This window comes from Rhinolophus sinicus, chromosome 5 (assembly GCF_057876585.1).
Source record: "Rhinolophus sinicus isolate RSI-liver-muscle chromosome 5, RSI-T2T, whole genome shotgun sequence".
NCBI classification, from domain to species: domain Eukaryota; kingdom Metazoa; phylum Chordata; class Mammalia; order Chiroptera; family Rhinolophidae; genus Rhinolophus; species Rhinolophus sinicus.
Genome location: NC_142505.1, coordinates 51925231 through 51947333, shown reverse-complemented (window position 1 = coordinate 51947333; position 22103 = coordinate 51925231). Strand labels below are relative to the sequence as shown.

Genomic DNA, 22103 nt, shown 5'->3' with positions numbered 1-22103 from the left:
AGTGGGGAAGGGAATGGACTACAAAGGGGATGAGGGAATGTTTTGGGTGATGGAACTGTTCTTTATCTTTGGTAAGTATGAATTTTACTGTATGTAAATTATAAATCTTAAAAACAAATTTTCTTTAAAAAAATAAATGTAGCATTCTTGGAATGAAAAGGGGAAGTGTCCCCCAAATAATAAATAAATATCACAGACACAGGAAACATACACTAATAGGGATACATACTATTTATAGTTTTGATACTTCATTCATTAAGGAATAAATTGAAGAATTGGCAGAAGTTAATATAGAATTTGGTAACTAGATGTTTGCTGTTGAACTACTGGGTACAAGTCTTAATGCTTTTTTGTTTGTTATCAATTATTGTTGCTTTTGTGGTAATTAATTAATTCTATCACTAATAACTTTGATTAGTATGTGTCTTTTCTCCTGAATGTGCATTATATGTTATTGTTTTTAAAGTAGGACAAGTTAGTTTGTTGTTTTTTAATTTTCATTGCTCAAGAGATGAGAAAACCAAACCTTGAAGAATAATAACCTCATACAGAGATAGTACTGTGCCAAGCATTTAATATTTGACGATCGGATTAATACTTTATCCATGACAACACTTTATTTTGTGTGTGTAGAGCTTACATTTTACATTTATTAGTGTGAATAAGAGTTTAAATATTTATCAGTCATATTGAAGGTGATATTTTTATATCAAGACTGAGCTTGCAAGCAAAGGACAGAGACCTGGAAAGATGTTTGAAGTTGAGTGGCAAAGATACAGTTGAGGGCAGGGGCCTGTTTCCCTCCTTTCATGCCTTTGGTTTTAGCTCTCTCTTGATCATAGAAATAGTCTTCTCACGTAGTTTCCAAGTTGGGCTTGGAACTGAAGGATAGTTTTATGTAGAAATAAACTGACGTTCTCTTGCCTAGAATCAAGGACATTTTACCTCAGGATACTTGCTGTTGGTTCTTTGCACAGTAAGAAGCATATAAGTTATGTGTTGTTGTGTTCCCCTTCCCCCACCCCCATCCCATCTACATTGTAAAGCGATTTTGCCTTTTTACCCCATTGGCAGAATAGACATCAGTTATGAATGACTGTTCCTGTGTTTCAAAGACTAAGCAAGCTTATCTCCATATAAACTGTGTTTGATGCTCTTTGATACATGTTAGTTTCTTTTCACTTTTAAGATTATAACATGCTGTATCTTTCTGGAAAGATTGATACACACACACACACACACACACACACACACACACACACACTACACTCTGTGGTAACTGCTAAGTATAGTTCAAAAAACTCTTTTTCCCTGAATCATTTGATAGTATTAATAGGAAAACTGATGCCCATCATCCCTGAATACTTTAGTGTTTATTTCCTACAAATTAGGACACAATGCAGCCATCAAAATTGGAAAATTAACATTGATAAATTAATACTATCAATACTAAGACCACATTCAAATGTCACCAGTTGTTACCATAATACTTAGTTCAGAATCACCTGTTAATTTAGTTACCATGTCTCTCTAGTTCTCTCCTTTAGTCTGGAATAACCAGCTCCTCAATCTTCCTTTCGCTTTCATGATCCTGACATTCTTGTGGATTAGAGGACAGTTATTTTGCAGAAAATCCCTCAGTTTAGGTTTGTCTAGGATTTACTCATGACTAGATTCATTCAGCCTGTGCCTCTTTAGTAAGGAGGCAGGACTCAAGTTTGGTGTGCCTCGGTACTGAAAGTGTTCCCTTTGATCACTTGGTTAAAATGGTGTTCTCTAAGCTTCTCCATTGATAAGTTCTTTTTCCTTTTGTAATTCAGTATTTTGTGGGGAAGTACCTTACCTCCCCACAAGTATGTCTATTAGTTATTTATTGCTGTGTAATAAATTGCCCCCAAACTTAGAGGCTTGAAAGAACAAACATTATTTGGCAGTTTTGGAGGATTAGGATCTAGGAACTTCTTAGCTGGATAGTTGTAGCTCTGGATCTCTTAAGGGGTTACAGTCAAGTTGTCAGCTGAGGTTTTAGTCAGTTGGACAAGTGGGGCTGGAGGATCTTGACTGGAGCTGGGGTCTGCTTCTCTAGAGGGCTTGCTTACTTGGCTATCGGCTGGAGGTCACAGTTTCTGTGGCTGTTGGCAGGAGGCCTCATTCCTAGACACGTGGACCTCTACATAGGGCTGCGAGAATGTTCTAACATTACCAGCAGGTGATCTGAAAGAAGGCTGAAGTTAGAATGACTTTTATGACCTAATATTCAAATTGTACATCGTCACTTACCCTCTTTATTACATGTCAGCCACTAATCTGGCCCACACCAAGAGGGAGAGAATTAGGCTCCATGTTTTAAAAGGAGTGTCAGTGAATTTGTAGAAATATTTTAAAATATCAACACTATTTATGTGTGTCTGAATGGACTGTTGGTCTCCTATTTTATTCAACAGGTTATTAAAATCCATTATTGTCATCTGTTTTTATCTTCATGTTATCCCCAATTCGCCCAGTGAGAATCCACTTCAAGCTGGCCTGTTTTTTGACATATTCTTGTCATTCTTTAAACACGTTCTTGCATTCTGGTGTAAGATGTTCCAGGCTTGTTTTTTTGGTTTTGTTTTGTTTTTAATTAAAAAATTGATATATAATTCACCTACCATAATATTCACTCTTTTAAAGTATACAATTCAGTGGTTTTTAATATATTCAGAAAATTGTACAACTACTAGTTCCAGGACATTTTCATCACTTTAAAAAGTAACGCTGTACCCATTAGCAGTTACTCCCCATTCCCTATTTCCTCAGCCACCGGTAGCCACTTACCTGCTTATCCAGGCCACCTCTGTATGTGGACACCCTCATTTCCTTGCTCTGACACCCCACCACAGACAACCTCCTTAACTCTGGCTGTGCCATGCCACACCATACTGCTCCTTCATGACTATCACACTTCCTGGGCCCTGTCTCCCCAAACCAGATCACCTCCACATACAAGTATGTATACCTTCCTTACCACATTTGGGTTTAAACAGCCCCATAGCAAGCCACCCTTCCACATGGATGTGTACTTTATCTCGCACAAACCCTGACACCCCTCCCTGGGCTAACATGGCTCTCTTTCCCTCCTAGCAGAGATCTCTATCATGCATTGTGTTCTGCTTTAGGATTGAATTGTTTAGGAAGGAAAGAGGAAGAAGCGCTCCTTTGCCTTATCCTTGAACTATTTATTGCTTTATTTTTTTACTTCACATTTGTCTTCTTGCCTTTGAATAGTTAAAATTAACTTTTCCTAATTTTCATCTCACGAATTTGTTGTATATTTTTGCGCTTAAATGCTGTTTTTTCCTTTTTCTTTTTTGTGTGTATCTGTGTTTTCAAAGAGGCAGATTGGTTATGATTTTTATAAATACATAAGTATTTTTTCTCTAGTACACTACAAAAAATTGTTACCCTACCAGGAAGAATTATTAAATAAATAAGTTACCAAATATCGGAGGCTAAGTAATGTACCAGAGTTGTATCCTGACAGGCTTCCACCCAATTCCAGGGCTGCTATAAAAATATGCAGCATGTCTGTAGGGGGAGGATCTACCCAGGAAATCATTCTGTTGTTTGGCATTAGAACTCCCCCTTGTGATTTGTTTTCATCATTCTTTAATATGGAAGGCATTTGCTTTTAAGCTAAGTGCATCTAATAAAAATCTTTTGGAAAATTAATTTTTCTTGTTTCCTTCAAAATATTTAGAATAGAAATTCAAATGTAACAGCAATATTGATAAAGATAGATCTACCATATAGTACAACAATTTAATAATTATTTTATATGCATTTATTGTTAGCCACTCTGTGTCAATATGCTGCATTTAATTTTGTAAAAATTGGAATGAGTGAAATTGAGATATATTTTTATGTGGATAAAAGGAACTTTTATTTATATGCATCCCCATATTATAAGTGAATTTGTATATCAGATCAAGGTACAAATAGCTGGAAGAATTTCTATCAATGTGAAGTTTTTAGAATGATTATATAGGAACTTAAGAAACAGATTGGATAAACAACAATCCTTTTACGGTTTAAATACCTTTCAGGTGTTTCTGCCCAGTTTTCTTCCACAGTCAGATGCTTTGGGAGCTGGTGTTGTTGGGGGAGCCCCTTGTTGTCATGGCACCGTCACCATCGGAGTCTTCAGAGACTGTATTGGCACTTGTTAAGTGAGTATAATTGGTTCCTGCTGGTGAGAGTTGCAGCATTTTCCCATCTGTGGTATGTTTGTACACTTGTTGTATTGCTCCACACAACAACCCTATAAGAAGGTAGTGCTTATTATAACACCATTTTGTGTATGAGAAAATTAATTCAGGATCCATGAGGGATGGAACCATGTTCTTGTTTTTCCGAGCAACAGGCATGTTCATTCACTTATACGAAGTTGTCCCCTGGTAAATGTTAGTTGCATTAATGGTCAGTGTCTATCTAGTAAAAGGCATATGACTAGTGAATGATAGAATCAGAATTTCACCCCATCTTCTGCCCCAAGTCCAGTGTTCTTTTAATATGCCATTCCATATTATGCATTTCCATTTGCTTTCTAGTTTCTTGAAATTAGTTAACCATTTATTGAAATAGACAAATTATCCCATTGGGGGTATGCTGTATGTGTAGATGTTATTGAGTAGGGCCTTTAGTTTCTGTGTCATTTGTTTTACATGTTCTTCTTGCTCCACAGCTGTATTTCTCCACTGAAGTACTTCAGTGATTTCCGACCTTATTTCACTATTCATGATAGTGAATTCAAAGAATATACTACCCGTACTCAAGCCCCGTGAGTAAACAACATAACTTTTATTAACCAGATATTACCTGTATAACCAAATTACCGTGTTTGTGTTTCCCCAAAAATAAGACCTAGCCATACAATCAGCTCTATTGCGTGTTTTGGAGCAAAAACGAATATAAGACTTGGTCTTATGTTATATTATATTATATATATATTATTTATATATTATATAAGACCTGGTCTTACTTTACCCGGTCTTATAGTAAAATAAGACCGTGTCTTTTTTTTTTTGCTAGCTGGGCAATTGTTTTTATTAGTTTCAGGTGTATAAAACAATGTAATAGTTAGACATTTATCATTTATACCCCTCACACAGTGATAACCCCCCCTCCCCATCTACTACCCCTCTGACATCGCATACAGCCATTACATTTCCACTGTCTCTATTCCTAATGCTGTACTCCCCTTCTTGTAAATATATATATATGTGTGTGTGTGTGTGTATATATATATATATATATATATATATATATATATATATATATAATTATAGTTGACATTCATTATTGTTCAGCTTCAGCTTCAGGTGTACAGTGCAGTGATCAGGCATCTACATCTTCCCTGAGGTGGTCTCCCTAATGAGACAAGTAAGACCGCGTTTTATATTCATTTTTGCTCCAAAAGATGCATTAGAGCTGATTGTCTGGCTAGGTCTTATTTTCAGGGGAACACGATATGTCGAATTATTTTTCGGTAATAATTTAAAAGTTTAAATTTTGAACTTCTTGGCAGATTGATTTTATGAGGGAAAGTTTGAGGAGCTGCAGGTTCACATTTCAAGAGTCAATATCTTATTTTCTTTGAATGATTTTATTTATTAGCGGAAGCTAATAAATAATAGTCACCCAACTGTACTTTCAGTTCTATTTTCTTTCCTTACTTCAGGACCTCGTACAGCATCGGTTATCTTCTTGCTCTGTAACTTCCTTTTTCCTTCTTTCTCTTCTTCGAATCAGTATATAAACATGAAAATTCTTCCCAGTCTGTAAAAGGGGAAAAAAGGCCTTACACTTTCCATTTTGGCCCTTGCCCTACTGCTCTTTGATTTGTTCATCTCCACTGAAGTTATTCTTGCCGAAATCAGCAAGACCCTTCTCACTGCCTGACTCAGTGGGTACATTATTGTCTCATTTTTCCTGTTTTCCCTTTCTTGTAGTGTTTAAGCTGTTGACCTTGAAAATATTTTAACTCTTGATACCACTCTCACATGGCTGTCTGGTGGTACATCTCACTCTCCTGTGCAGAATTCTTTTTCTGTGACAACCCCTTAAATGTTGGTGTTCTCCAGTGTTGTGTTCTGATTTCAGTCCGATAAATTCTTTCTGTATAATCTTATCTGTACCCACAGCTTCTGTTAACACCTGTATACAGATGACTGAAATTTATCTTCCTAACCAAGATCTTTACAAGGTCTAGACCTTGTAAAGATCTAGAAAATATATCCAAGTTTTTTTTGTTTGTTTGCTTTTAAACCACATTGCTACCTGGACATCTTAATGCCACCAGAAAGTAAACATGTTCGAACTGAATTCTTTTTATCTCCTACTTTTCTTCCCTAATCCCATGCCTCTTAGTATTTTCAAGAATGGTACTACTTTTCACTTAGTTATCGAAAAACCTAAATTATCATAAATTTCTCCTTAATGTGGTACACATCAAGTATTAACAAATTCTGTCCATTCAACATCCTAAAATATCTCTTATAACATTTGTTATTTTTTTCCCAAAGCTTTCTTCCCAATCTCTAGTCTTTTTCATACTTGCTGTTGATTTTTCCCAAACCTCTTCCCCTCCTTATAGGGCATCATCTAAATTTCTCCCAGAATGACCTTTCTAATAAGTACATTTTCATTCATGTGGCATTCCTTCACTCAATTCTTTAGTAGCTTTCACTTGTCTATAAGATAACATGTAAACTTCTTAGCTTATTAATTTGGTACTTAATGATCTGGCCCGCATTTGCCCATCTGCTTTCATTTCTGACTATTCATGCTTCCTGCTTTGTGCTCTAGGAATGCTGAACTATTTGTAGTTCTATGAACAGACCATGATTTCACTTCATTGTTCTGCACATACTATTTGTTCTCCTGCACCACCTTTACCACCCTATCCACTTGGCAAAGAACTCCTGCTCATTTTTTGTATCTTTGTGTAAATGTCATCTCTTTAGTGAGGCTGTCTTTTAATCCCCTGGTAGACACAGTGTGTCCTTTGTAATTATTGTACATTTTATACCACCTTCACTGTCTTCTAATTTCTGGCATCATTGGGTATATATACCCTTCTTCTTCCTTTGTGCTTTTAGAAAGACCATGTCTTTTCATATTTATATGCTATGAACATGGTGTCTGGCATGTAGTTTCTATGTAATACATTGACTAAAGGAAAATATAATCTATTATTCACGCAAAAGAAATTATAAACTATTTTTCACTGATGGAACATTCATATTTTTTTTCACTTTGTTTTTGTTTTGTTTTGTTTTTTTGTAGGCCCTCAGTCATATTAGGAGTAACCAACCCATTTTTTGCAAAAACGCTTCAGCACTGGCCACACATTATTCGAATAGGAGACCTTAAACCAGCAGGTAAAGTATAAACTATTTTTAGTGTGTACTATGACTCAGCAGGTTTGTTTCTTCCCCTTTCTTTTTATCTTTTGGTTACTTTTTAATTATGTTGATGGCAACCTTCTTTGAGGCAACCTGAATGAGGGCCTTTGGAGAAGAGCATAACTTGTCACTAAAATATAAAGGTTCTTACACGTGTTCCTCCTACCAAAAAATGTACTTTCAGTGTTATAAACATGAAATGAATTATAAGAAAATGAAACCTCAAAAATTTGAGCTACTTTTTGTATATGTATAGTCCAATTAAATAGGAATTTCCAACATTGCTTGAATAAAACCTTATAGAAGCTTGAATTAATTCAACTTGGCACAAAATTCTCAGTTAGGTCTCAAAACAAGTATTTACATTTCTGTGGTACTGATACTGATTAAGGAAGTGGTCAAAAGGTTGTGCTTTCCTTGAGGAAATAAGATATATACACTTTGCTTGTGGTAGCTGTTTAAAAAGTGTTTTTAAATGAGTAAATGAATTCTGAGGTTGGAAGTTTTGTTAACTTAGATACCTATGACTTTCTTCACTGGATGTTCCTTAATTTTCCATTGAAATAGTTGAGACTGGAGATAACAAAAATATTTTTTAATAACTTTATGATGTGATACTTTTAAAGACTTTTCTTTTGGTATACACAGGTATATTTAAAACATTTAATAATATTTTATAAGCTATTTTCTAGTATATAGATAAATCTACATAGACATTATTAGAGTCAGGGAATAACATTTTAAATCATATTATTTACAAATATTAGATTCAATCTTATACTGAAATCCTTAGACATCTTATGACATAGAAGAAAGAGCAAAGGGTTTCACCCCCAGATCACACAGATCGGAGGCAGTACAGCTTCCTTAAGCCTCAAATTTGTCTGCCGGGAGGATTAAACACAGTGCCTAACATATGGCACTATGTAGATGTCATGGTTTCTTGCCATTTCATTATGTCCTGTCCGATTATTAAAGATAATTCAGAACACGGCAGTTACCAGTGTCTTAGCTAAGAGAAGATATGAAAAGTTATTTTCTTAATCTTAATTTAATCTTAATATTTACTTTCATGGTTTTACCCTATTATAGACTATTTGATTAATTATAATATAGTAAATTATTATTTATCATCTTTTTCCAATGAGAAAAGGCTCAATGTTGGGATGTAAGTAGAGGAATTTTTGCATAAAATCATTGGTAAAGTAACATGTATTGATAAGTCTGTCTAACTTTTTAAGAAATTTTTTGTCAAACTATTTTTCAGAGTAGCCCACCGTTTTACATTCTTACTACCAGCAGTGTATGAGAGTTTCTAATTCTTTACATCCCTGCCAACATTTGATATTGTCTCTTTCTCATTGTAGCCATTTAGTGGGTTTGAAATGGTAGTTTTAATTTGTGTTTCCCTAGTGACTAATGATGTTGAGCATCTTTTCATCTAATTATTAGTTGTTCATTTATCTTCTTTGATGAAATGTTGATTTGAATGTTTTGCCCATTTTTAACTAGGTTGTCTTGTTATTTAGTTGTAAGAGATCTTTATGTATTTTGGACACAAAGCTGTTTTTAGTATATGATTTCCAAATATTTTCTCACAACACATGGCTTCTCTTTTTGTTTTGTTTTTTTAAATTTTTTTATTGGGGAATATTGGGGAACAGTATGTTTTTCCAGGGCCCATCAGCTCCAAGTTGTTGTCCTTCAATCTAGTTGGGGAAGGCGCAGCTTAGCTCCAAGTCCAGTCGCTGTTTTCAATCTTAGTTGCAGGGGGTGCAGCCCACCATCCCATGTGGGAATTGAACAGGCATCCTTGTTAAAGGCTCGCACTCTAACCAACTGAGCCATCCGGCTGTCCCACTGGTAGCTCAGCGGCAGCTTGTTGTCTTCAGTCTATTTGTGGAGGGCGCAGCTTACTGGCCCCTGTAGGAATCGAACCGCCAACCCTGTTGTTCAGAACTCATGCTCTAACCAACTGAGCCATCTGGCTGCCCTCCTTTTGTTTTCTGAATGGTATATTTTGAAGGACAAAAGTGTTTACTTCTTTTCCAGTTTTGTTGTGATACAATTGACAAACAGCACTGTATAAGTTTAATGTGTACAGCATAATGACTTGACTTACGTATATGGTGGAAGTATTACCACAACTAGTTTAGTTAATATCTGTCATCTCATACAGATTTTTCAAAAAAAGAAAAAAATGTTTTTTTCTTGTCATGAGAATTCTTAGGACTTACGCTCTTAAGAACTTTCAAATGTGCCATATAGCTGTGTTAACTGCAGTCATCATGTTGTACATTACATCCCCAGTACTTATTTATCCTATGACTCAAACTTTGTACCTTTTAATCACCTTTATCCAATTCCCCCACCTTTATCCAATATGCTTTGCCCCTGGTAACCACAAAAATACGTTTAACTTTGGAAAGTCTAGCTAATCAATTATTTTCTTTTATGGATTAGCCTTTTGATTTTGTGTCTAAGAACTCATTGCCTAACTCAAAGTCACAAAGACTTTCTCCTGGTGCTTCTAAAAAGTTTTGTTGCGTTAGCACTTAACATTTAGGTCTGTGAACCACTTTGAGTTATTTTTTGTGTATGATGTGGGTTAAGGGTATAAAATCATCTTTTATGCATGGTGATAACTAGTTGTCCTAGCACCTATTTGTTGAAGAAACTATCTTTTTCTATTTATTTCACATTAGTACTTTTGTGGAAAATCAGATGGTCATAAACAAACGTTTATTTCTGAACTCTTACTTCTGTTGTATTGATCTATATGTCTTATCTTTATAATACAATGTCTTGATTACTATACTTTTATAGTAATTTTTGAAATCTGGAAATGTGAGTCTTCCAACTTTGTTCTTCTTTTTCAAAATTGTTTTTGGCTATTCTTGGTCTTTTGCATTCAATATAAAGTTTAGGATCACTTTGTCAATTTCTACAAAAAAGCCAGCTGGGATTTTGATAGGTATTGTATTGAATATATAATCAATTTGGAGGAGAATTGCCATCTGAAAAATACTGAGTCTTCCAATCCAGAAACTTGGAATGTCTCTCCATTCTTTAATATTTGCAGCAATGTTTTTTGTAGTTTTCAAAATACAGGTCTAATTATGATGTTAGCTGTAGGTTTTTCATAGACATCCTTTTTCAGGTTGAGGTAGTGCCTTTCTGTTCCTAGTTTGTTGAGAGTGATTATCATGAATTGGTGTTGAATTTTGTTAAACACTTTTTCTGTATCTACAGAGATCGTTATGTGATTTTATCCTTTGTTAACATGTTATATTAATTGATTTTTGGATGTTAAATGTTAAACCAACCTTGCATTCCTTGGATAAATCCCATTTGGTCATGATGTGTAGTCCTTTTTTATGTTTCTGGATTCAATTTGCTAATATTTTTGTTGAGGATTTTTACCTCTGTATCCATGATGGATATCTATCTGCAGTTTCTTTTCTTGTGATATCTTGCCAACTAATATTCTTGCTGCTCTGAGAAATCTCTTCAGGCAGGTGAAGTTACCATTTAAAAGACCTAGGACCAAGGGAGGGGTGGAGGACAGAGAAAGGAAAAGAGAAAGTCTGTTAAATTTAGTGTGTTTATGACACTTTCAGATGTTTATCTTGAGGTATTTTTCTACCAATTAGAATGGTGGTTTAGATTCTCTTGAGGTCAAGAGAATGTTGACCTCAAGACTAGAACCACTGCATATGCTACAGAGCAGCTCTGCTCAGGAGTTCTGTCATCTGTAACTCAGCCCTGTGGTTGTGGCATACACTATCACCACCTGGTGGCAGCGTAAGTTTCTACAATGCAAAAGAATTTTGGGAGGTGATAAAGAACCTTTGAATACTACATCTGCATACTAATTTAGGAGTTGCTTTCAATTCCACTTAAAGGGTATTTTATTCATATTTGGCACTTAAATTTTCAGTTTTATGTATTTGACACAAATACATTACAAGTTGAATGGCAAAAGGACAATTTTAAGCAATGATAGATATTAATGAAAGATCAAGTACCCATTTTATATAATTTACACAAATTATTTCTGTAATCCTGTAATAATCCAGTGTTTGCTTTATCCAGTTTTAAAGTACCAGAAATAAACTCTTGAATATTAATTGATGTTAAGAAGAATACATTAGTACAATATCCCAGACTAAGTAATAAATAGGCAGTAGACTATTAATCTTATAAAATTCCAGTTTTGTGATATGTGAAATTTGAATAATTTTGTAATTTCTTTAAAAAATTTATTTTCTGCTTTTTTCTTTGTTTTTCTTTATTCATTTTTTTCTTTTTATTCTTCATTTCCTTTTTGAGATTTGAATAATTATAAGACTCTTTATGATGTTTTCTTCAGGTGAAATTCCTAAGCAGGTTAAAGTGAAAAAATTGAAGAATCTAAAGACTCTGGATTCTAAACCTGGTATTGACTTTTATTAATTTTTAAATATATACCTTATGGGAGCTTGGTTAAAAAAAAACAAAACAAAACTGTTTACCTTGTTTTCTTTACTTCTTAGGAGTTTATACTTCTTATAAGCCATATCTAAGTAGAGATGACGAGATCATAAAACAATTACAGAAGGTAATTATTGGCTCATATTATTAATTTAAATTTCCTTATTCATATATCTAACATGCAGTTAGGCAATATGTGCTTTATGTATAGTAATGTGAAATGAGGTCTCTCTTTTGAACCAAAGCTTCATTGAAATCAGGAGACAAAAGTAGCAAGTATGGGCTTGAAATATGGTGGCTGCAGCTACAAACTGGTGCCAATCTTCCTAGAAACTTGGACGTTATAGTGAAAAAGTCATGGACTCTACCATAAGGTAGCTTAGCATCTAACAGTAGGGGATAGTTAGGATTTTGGGGGAAAATGTTAGTAGCATTAATACAGCAAGCATGAAATAAAGATAGTCTTCATTGTGAACTGATATTTTTAAGTATGGGATGAATACCTTATGTTTTGCTCTGAGGATTTTTTTCCCACAGTATTATTACATAATGAACTTCAGATTGAATTAGTTTAAGATGAAGGTCTAGGGCCAGCCTCTAGGGCCAGCCCGGTGGCTCAGGTAGTTGGAGCGCCATGCTCCTAACGCAGAGGTTGTGGGTTCGATTCCCACATGGGCCAGTGAGCTGCGGCAGCCAGTGAGAGTGGCTGCAGCTATCGTGAGTGGCCGGCATGGCCGGCAGCTACTGTGAGTGGCCAGCAGCCAGTGAGAGCTGCCGTGAGCTGCCGTGAGCTGCTGTGAGTGGCACTGTGAGTGGCCGACCGACTGCCTCAGCTGGGGGAGCACAAGGCTCATAATACCAGCATGGGTCAGGAAGCTGTGTCCTACACAACTAGACTGAGCAACAATGGCTTGAACCGGAGTGGGGGGCGCGGGGAGGTGGAAAAAGGGGGGAAAAAAGATGAAGTTCTAGGGTTTGTTTTATATCAAATAAAATATATATATATATTTTTTACATATCAGTTGAACTTTTATAATTGCCCATTGTTTTATATTCCTTAACACTAAAATACAGGTTCTTATTTTTTCCTCTTTTAAGGGTGTACAACAGAAACGTCCTTCTGAGGCGCAAAGCGTTATTCTTCGACGCTATTTCTTGGAACTGACACAGAGCTTTATCATTCCATTAGTAAGTTAACATACATATTTGCTTAATTTGATGATTTATTGAAGGGTATGAATGTTTCCCATTCACCAAAACCTTATGTTGTGTGTTTTGCCTGTTCGGGTGTTTAGTAATTAAAAATAGAGCCCTTTGCAAGAGACCTGAACTCCTTGTTTTTGTTATTAACTGTGTAACTTTGGAAAGTTACATCCTCTCTCTGACCTTCAATTTCTTTATCTATAAAATGTGGCTAATTCCACTTTTCCTAAATACCTTTCAGGGCTGTTGTGAATATTTTAAATGAGATAATTGCAGGACAATGTTATGTAATTGTTGCATTTTGTACATCTATTCCCAGGTTATCCTGTAGCTTTTTTTTCTGATTTTATTTTCTTGAGCACAATTGGGCATAATATCCATGAAACTGTAGCACCTTGATGACAGGGGCCTTATCTGTCTGTTCATTATCTTTTTCTCAGTCTGTTACGCCGTAGCACTTAATAAATATTTATGGGATAAATAATTGGATGATATGGTTATTCCCTGAAATTCAGTGGAATACATATTAAAATTTTAAAAGAAGTCTCATAGTTATCAGGCAGTACCATGATGTGGTCCTAATCTGGAGACTGCATTGGAGAAAGAGTCTATGTAGTTATTAGTGTAATCTATCTGTGAATATTATATGGGGGCAATCTGGAGATCTTTGTTATTATATTTTGGGAAGAAATATTCTTTCTTGGTTCTATGGATGTCAATTTATTTTGTTCTGTTTAAATCTGTTTAAGTAAATGAACTCTACTGTAGCGCATGGTCTGGAGTTAAGTAGACCTGAATTCAAGTTTAAACTGTGTGACCTTACACAACTTACTTAGCCTTTTGAAACCTTAGTTTCCCAATAATACCTTCCACGTAGGATAGTTGCAATTATTAAAAGAGATCATGCAGGTAAAATGTTGAGTATGTTTTCTGCCGCATAGTTATTCAGTAAGGTTAATTTATCATTAAAAATGTGTAGTCCTTTGGATTCTCTAAATTTTAGATAAGCCAAATTTTTGTGAAGTCTGACTTCTCAATACAATCTGAGTTTAGCTGTATCTATTGTGGGAAGTATATGATTGAAAATCATGTGATGAAAAACTTGGAAATCCATTTCTTTTAAGTAGGTCTACTTAAAAATTTTTGAAGACTCTCTGGGTAAGAACATCTAACTTGATTAACTTTTTTTTCTTGGTTTTAGGAAAGATATGTGGCAAGCTTGATGCCTTTGCAAAAAAGTATTTCTCCATGGAAGGTATATATATTCAATTAATTCCTATTTGAGTTCTGTAACTACAATTAACTTCTATGAACATAATCCATTTCTAATTTTTAGATACAGTATGTCCTTTTTTTTTTTTTTTTGTCCTTTTTTTCTAGAGTCCACCCCAATTAAGACAATTCCTTCCAGAAGAATTTATGAAAACACTTGAGAAAGCAGGACCTCAGTTGACCTCTAGAATAAAAGGTGATTGGATTGGACTTTACCGGTGAGCCTTTTTTTTTCTTTTTCACCCATCGCTAGAGCTTTATTAAAAAGAAAGAAAGAGAAAGAAAAAAACACCAAAAACCAAAAAAGTGGACTTATATTCTTTTATTCAAAGTTCCATTGTTTCACATGATTCTTCGAGCTATAAGTAGGAAAGGTATTGAGGAGAGGAAGTGACTCATAATCAAACTTTGCTATTATAAAATTTATTTTTATAGGCATTTTCTAAAATCCCCAAATTTTGATGGTTGGTTCAAGAGCCGGCGGAAGGAAATGACCCAGAAATTGGAGGCACTCCACCTAGAAGCTCTTTGTGAAGAGGTTAGAGAACAGCGTGTTTGTGTGATATTAACAACTGTTGAGAGTAAAAATAAAGTTATCCTTAGAGGCTGGAAGGATATCCATATCCACTACTTTATAAATAGTAATAGCTAACTTTTTTAGATCGTGTGCTATATCCCAAAGACTGTGTCGGTGCTCTATATGGATAATGTCTTTTAATTTTCACAACAATTCACTGAAGTAGGTGTGTTATAATGTGCATGATAGGACACTTGAGGATTGTAAGTTAAGTGACTTTCTTCAAATCACATCACTGCTAAATAGGGGAGCCGGCAGTGAGCTAGAGCCCACTTGCATTGGCTCATAAGAGCTGACTGTACGTCTCCCAGCTCTTTATTCAGCGATCTCAGGTTAGTAGCTTGAGATCAGCTACAGTGGAAGTATTACACCACAGAAATTAGCAAATCAAACCGGGGACTTTTCCTGGTGAACTGGTTAAATATTTTCCAGCATATCAATTCATGGAGTCAGGATTCAAATCCAAACAGTCTAACTCCAGATTTTTTCCAGCATGCCTTAGTAACCTCTTCCAGTTACTATTAACATTTTTTCCCTGTATTTGGACTGCTTTTTTATGGTCTATAATTTGTCACAGAACTATTTTAAATGAAGTGAAAATATAATGGATAATATCATTTTCATTTGTACTTAGCTTGAGGTGGGCTAGCCTCAGTGTTAACTTTCTAATCATAAACTCCCAGTGCTTATGGTTTTGAGAGAAGGAATACAATAAAGACAACCTCAAATAAGCCCAGGAAGAGCTTATTTGAAGATGCAAAGTTTACATCTAGTAATAAATATATTCATGCTCACAGTTTTCTTGATTTGTTAGCTAATGTTTTTTATAAATTAAAGTAGTCACTACTTAATGGTGTTGGGGTTTACTATTGTACTTTGAGTTGCAATTTTGTTTTTCTTGATCTAAATGGGCCACCTCAGAAAGGAACTTCTTACATTTTGTTTTACTGCCAAATACTCAACAATCATTCTGACTAATGTTGAAAATTATCTGATTAACATTGTTAGAATATCATGTACAGAATTATTCTTGTACTGTAATGCTATATCTGGGTTAAATATCCTGTTCTCCTTTTCCTTTATGTCCTTCTCAGTAATTTCATCCACTGAAATAGAGCAGTATGAAAATTATTTTGAGTATTTAACTGTTTGGGGATTTGTTTATTCTTCCAGGATTTACTTCTCTGGACCCAGAAGCACACAGAAGTAGAAACAGTAGACCTTGTATTGAAGCTAAAAAATAAGCTGGTATGTAGCCAAAAAAACCAAAGATCTGTGAAGACAGTTTCTTCACGTTTGAGGTGACAGTCCATGATGTATCACAGAAGTAACCTTTTTCAATGGACTTGATATTGGTCAATTAATGGTAGATCTGACTGAAAACGCTTGGTCACTCAAGCAACTCATAATGATGCCATATTTAAAAAATATTTACATAAAGTCTAATGAGCTTTACAAAAAATATTGTCACTTGTATTTCATACCACATGGTATGCATTAAGCATAATTTACATAGAAGTCTTTTATTGAGCTCAAACAATACATTACAGCGGTACCTTGGTTTTCGAACGTCTCTGTTAACGAACATTTTGGTTTATGAACGCCGTAAATTTTATGGATCTATGTATCATTAGATAGTAAAATTCATGCTAAATTTGCAGTTTTAGGGGTTGATTTTAAAGGTCTGGAACAGATTAATCCATTTTGCATTATTTTCTATGGGGAAACGGTGCCTCAGTTTTCGAATGTTTCAGAACTTGAATGGTCTTCCGGAACGGATTACATTCGGAAATTGAGGTACCACTGTATTTCAATGTCATGTTCTTTGCTTCTTTATAGTCTCTGTAAATTCTGGTCGAAGTCTGAAGTTCCCAAATCATTAGACTATTAAAAATGTTTATTTAGAAACTACAATGTATTAATACAGACTCTGTGGATAATTTAAATGCTTCCACCTGTTCCTTATTAGTCGCAGGCTGATCGAGAGCATTTACCTGTGAAGCCCGACACTGTGGGAAAGTTACGGACACACATAGATGCCATCATCTCAGCGTTGCCTGAGGACCTACAAGGCATACTGCTCAAAACGGGCATGACATGATGTTTGCCAGGATTTTCCAGCCAAAAAGAACTGCACCATGAAGCATACCGACATTTCAACCAGACGCACAAAGGAGATCTCCTGGAGTGAAAACAGCTGTAAATGCTAGCTACAGGGTGGAAAGACTATACCGTGTAAACAGACATTTTTAGTGCATTATTTTTAAAAATGGGTATCTGTGGTGGTTCCACTTTAATACTGAAACACCAAAAGGCATTTCTATATTTTTAATCATGTTCTAAAGTGCTCTTATGAGAGACCTGTGGGGCCATCAGTATAAGTGATTCCAAACTGCAATGCTGGCATTGCAGATATTTTTTTAAATTGGTGCTGTTTTGCCCAATCATGTTAAAACTCAGGGGGATATAAAAATAACATTCACACTGGCTATCTTCTTAAGAAGGAAAAGACTGAACTGTCTGACTATAGTTAGAAGTAATTAATGCTTTTTGTAGTGCCTTCTGTTGTCCTACATGTTTCACAAAACCCAGCTGCTAGTCTTGAAGCTTTTTCTTGGTTATGATACGTAATTATATAAGGCATTCTTTTGCGTAATCATTGCTTAAAAATAGTATATTTCTTGCCTCCCATCATGTTTATTACTAGTGGCGTGGTATTTTTTTTCCAGTTGTCATACATTTCATTATTTTCTATACCATTTTCAAACTTAATCTTACCAGTTTCTCCAAAGGCAAGAAGGTATCTAGTATTAATTATGGAAGAGTTAATTTCCTCTTACGCTTTACTAATTGGGCCTGTTTAAGTTAATAATCTTGGATATCTTTCAAAGATTTTTAATTATAAAACTCATAATCGGCTATTTTTTAAACTGAACTACTTTTAAAGGCCCATAAACTTTTTATGTGATACTCATTTGAGTGATTATAGGAGTGATTTTCAGCATTATTTGTTTGGTAGGGTTTTTTGCCCCCAAATTAGTATTTCTCAGAACACTTTCCCTACTGTTGTTTGACATGGGAACTTTTGCCTGAATCACTGTTATAGCTAGTTTTTTGTTGTTTTTGTTTGTTTGTTTTGTTTATACTACCTTGCCAAAAAATAGAAGATTGTGGTTTGGTTTATTCTACCAAAGTTGTTTGGTTTGTGTTTAAATAGGAGTGTCCTGCAGAAGCCACTATTTAAAATAGGCACACATGACATAGCACATATGTAAATAGCTGTGTCTTAAATTACTGTCTGAGTAACCAAATTTAGTTGTTATGTGTTTGTAAAAGAAATGGCTTCAGAAGCTATCTCTTCTTTTCTGTTAGTATAACTCTAAAGAGCACTCCTGACCCAAGAAAGACTCCTTGTGTTTGTAACTGTGGTCTTATACCTAAATGTGCCCTTTTCTCATGGATAGTCTCTTGAAGTATACCTCAAAGTCATAGAGAGACTATGGCATTTGAATGAAATCATTTGCCACGGATTGTATGAGTTATTTTGTGAAACAACAGTTGTCCTTGTGGAAAAGAGGCAACTACTTTTATATGCTAAAGTATTTCATATCTTTTTGGGAAACCTTATTTAGGTATAAATGGTCATCTTATTTTCAAAAGGGTGTATTTTAATAATCTTACAGTTTATATGCAGTTTGTGACCAGAATTTGAAAGTTGTTAGTGTCACGTCAAAGATCTTTTAAATTATACCACTACGGGATGTATCATTTCAAGTTTATTTTGCACAGCTAAAGAGTAGCAGAGGGTGCCAATTAGTGTAATAATGGTATCTTCATATTTACTGTATTTAACTAAAACCTAACAGGTATTGAAAACCCTATCATGCTTATGTGGTTTATCTATGAATTTCAAATTATGTAGTTGAAAAAATAACTTAAAATTACAGTGGGAACCTGAGAAAGACTGATTGGTAACTTGATTTTCAGAGTTGTCTTTTTTTTTTTTTTCTTTTTGGTGAGGAGACATTGTTAAGATCTAAAACCTGCCATTTGTATTCTATCTCCACCAGCATCAGAAGGAATCACTGCTTTCAGGGTGTTATGTAATGCCTAGTGCCTTCTGTTTTCAATGAAATACAGATTTTGTGAAGGCATTTATGGTCATTACCAAAAACCGAATTAAAAGGCCTTTGATTTTAAAGCACTTGAATATGTTGTGTTATTTCTGAGTAAGGTTGGAATGCTTGAAAATATGCACAGTAAATGAAACTTGTACATTATGGGATTCCTTTTACTTCCTAAATTATGTTTTAAAATTCAAATGAAAACCTGTTCACTATGAACAGGTATAGTCCAGTTTATTAATAACAGACCGATCAACTAAGTGATTTCATATTCTTTCTAGCAATGTACTGATGAAAATTATTTAACTTAATAATCTAGGTATTCTTAGATTCTCCTTTGTTTGCTACCTTTTCTATTTTAACCTTAAATCTCAAATTACTTTTATTTCTTCCTCTTACTTTCTAAAAGTAGCAAGTATATGACACTGTTCTTTGGATTTTTATTTATTAATAATAAAATATATTGGATGATATTTGTTTTTGAAGTTACGTGGTAATATACTTCAAAGTATACTATAAAATATCCCAGCACATTTAAAAGAGATACCATTAAAAATTGTCTTTTTTGTTTCCACTTGCTCATAACTTAATCCATTTGTTTTTATACATCTGAATTTTACTAACTTTCTCTTTTTAGCATTACTTGGGGAAAAATTTAATTACGAACTTTCAAATATTAGCCCTCTAAAAACAGTCGAAGAAGACAAAAAACCTTCTCTAATTATGGAGTACTGTGCTCCATTAGAGAAGGTTTAAAATAATAAAATTTATTAACTCAATAATGACTAAGTTATCATTAATAATTTGATATCCCTTCGTATATCTAAGATGTAATACTTATATGCCATCTACAACTTGGTTGAATTGTGATATTTATTAATCAAATAGAAATTAGCATTTGCTAATAAAACAGAGCTCCTACATTTTTTTTCTAATTACACTTCCCTTTTTGTTTTGAAATACAGCAATTTGATATAAGATACAGAATCATGATTCCTAAAACTTAACCAATTTTTAGAACAGCAAGTTTTAAGTTGATGATTGGTTAATGATACTGGTTTATGACATTTATTTTGCATTTATAACATTGTCTATCTCATGATGTACAAATATTGAGGGAAAAAAAAGATGGCAGTAGAATTCTGCTATATCCTATTTTCTAATATTCTTCACTTTTGAATACCAGCCCTTCTCTGCTACCCATTACTGTACTTAAATGCCACACTATTACTTGAATGCCTTTCTTCAAATTAAGATTATTATTATCTAATAATCATAGGTCTCATTCCATTTTACTAGCATCATCACTAGGCTTGGGTTCTTCTGTTTATTTTTGCCTTCTCTTTGTCATCATTATACCATTTCTACTTAGCCATGAGAAAGCTAAGCTTCATGGATCTTTCATCTTTTTTTGTGCTCCTTAATGTTTTTTCCTATCAACTAGTATGAATACATTGTAGTATAAATTGCTTCTAGTATAAAGTGCTTCTAGACTGATTGAGATACTTTTGAAAAATAGTAACTTTGTATTCCAGAATTATCATACTTGCTATTAAGTAAATACTTAGACTTCAGTAGGAAACGATTGAAATGATTGATTTGGATTTAAAGAAATAGATAAAAAAAATTTTCCCCCTTTTTCCACCTCCCCCCCCCCACTTCGGTTCAAGCCCTTGTTTCGCAGTATGGTTGTGTAGGACACAGCTCCCTGGCCCATGCTGGTATTATGAGCCTTGCGCTCCCCCGGCTGAGGCAGTCGGTCAGTCGCTCACAGCAGCTCACGGCAGCTCTCACCGGCTGCCGGCTACTCATGCTGGCCACCAGCCACTCCTAGCAGCCCACGTCAGCCCGCCACAGGCCAGCTCCAGGGAGAGCCGTTGTTCACAATCTTAGCTGTAGAGGGTACAGCTCACTGGCCCACGTGGGAATCGAACTGGCTATCTTGGCATTAGGAGCACAGTGCTCCAACCACCTGAGCCACTGGGCCGACCCGTAAATATTTTTATACCCAGAGGCTCTGGTGGTAAAACCCAGCAATTTGTTTTTAAAAACCAGCTTTATCGAAGTATAATTGACATAAACACACTGAACACACTTAAAAGTGCACAACTGGATAAATTTTGACATTTGAATACACCCATAAAACCATCACTACAGTCAAAATAGGAGTATATCCGTAACCGCCACCCCCCCAAATTCCCTCATGCTCCTTTGCACTCCTTCCTTCCCCTCTGAACATCCACTGATATGTATTCTATCACTACCAAATGGAGCTTTACTCAATAGGCCGTCAACGATACAAAACAGCTTTTTGAAACTGCAGATTTTTCAACCCCATCCTGCAGAATGCACCAGTTGGAATAAGCAACTACAGAATGCCTAGGATGGCACTATTAGGAAAAAAGATTAAATGTTTCTCCTGGCAATGGGTTTAATTTCTTTCTTAATTTATCATTGTGAATTTATAAAATGTAGCAAAGCAAAAGCAAAAATTGGAATATCTGGGCTAGTGACCAGTGAGGGATTTAAATATTTCTTTTTTAAAAAATTGATGCTTCCAGTTTTCTCCATTACAGACAATGCTGTAATGAACATTGTTTGAACTTCTTACAAGTACTACATAGCAAACTTGAGGGAAATTTTTGTTACCATAAATTCCTACGAGTGGAATTTTTGGATCAAAGAGTATATGTTTTACAATTTGAAACATCAGTTAAATTATCTTACATACAATGGAATGCAGTGCTTAAAAAGATAAGTACTGATATTGTTAAATGTCCACAGTATATTATTAAATGAAAAAAGGAGTTACTTCGCACTGTAAGATCCCATTAATATTTACAGATGTTACTATTTGAGAGAAGAAAATCTGCAAGAATATAGTATGTCAAACTGGTTAATTTACTAAATTCAAAGATTATTTTTTAAATTGAGTAGTGCATAGATAGTTCATTTTGTAAAAATAAATCAATACAGATGCACAAACACCTGTATTAAAATGTTATTTTA

The 22103-nt window shown here is 34.7% G+C and overlaps 1 protein-coding gene across 3 annotated transcripts in view; it reads left to right on the top strand.

Moving 5' to 3' along the window:
* Positions 1–19171, top strand: part of DENND6A (DENN domain containing 6A) — a 43245-nt gene extending 24074 nt beyond the window's left edge. Inside the window, exons 10-20 of one of the 3 annotated variants that reach the window (XM_019724185.3) lie at positions 4086–4208; positions 4724–4819; positions 7327–7421; positions 11818–11883; positions 11981–12045; positions 13017–13106; positions 14323–14376; positions 14502–14611; positions 14829–14931; positions 16144–16218; positions 16940–19171. In XM_019724185.3, the coding sequence (XP_019579744.3) occupies positions 4086–4208; positions 4724–4819; positions 7327–7421; positions 11818–11883; positions 11981–12045; positions 13017–13106; positions 14323–14376; positions 14502–14611; positions 14829–14931; positions 16144–16218; positions 16940–17071 (1009 nt within the window). In that variant the 3' untranslated portion in view covers positions 17072–19171. The remainder of the gene's footprint in view (positions 1–4085; positions 4209–4723; positions 4820–7326; positions 7422–11817; positions 11884–11980; positions 12046–13016; positions 13107–14322; positions 14377–14501; positions 14612–14828; positions 14932–16143; positions 16219–16939) is intronic. The other 2 variants (XM_019724186.3, XM_088798520.1) reach the window with 2 other exon arrangements.
* The last annotated feature ends 2932 nt before the right edge of the window (positions 19172–22103 follow it).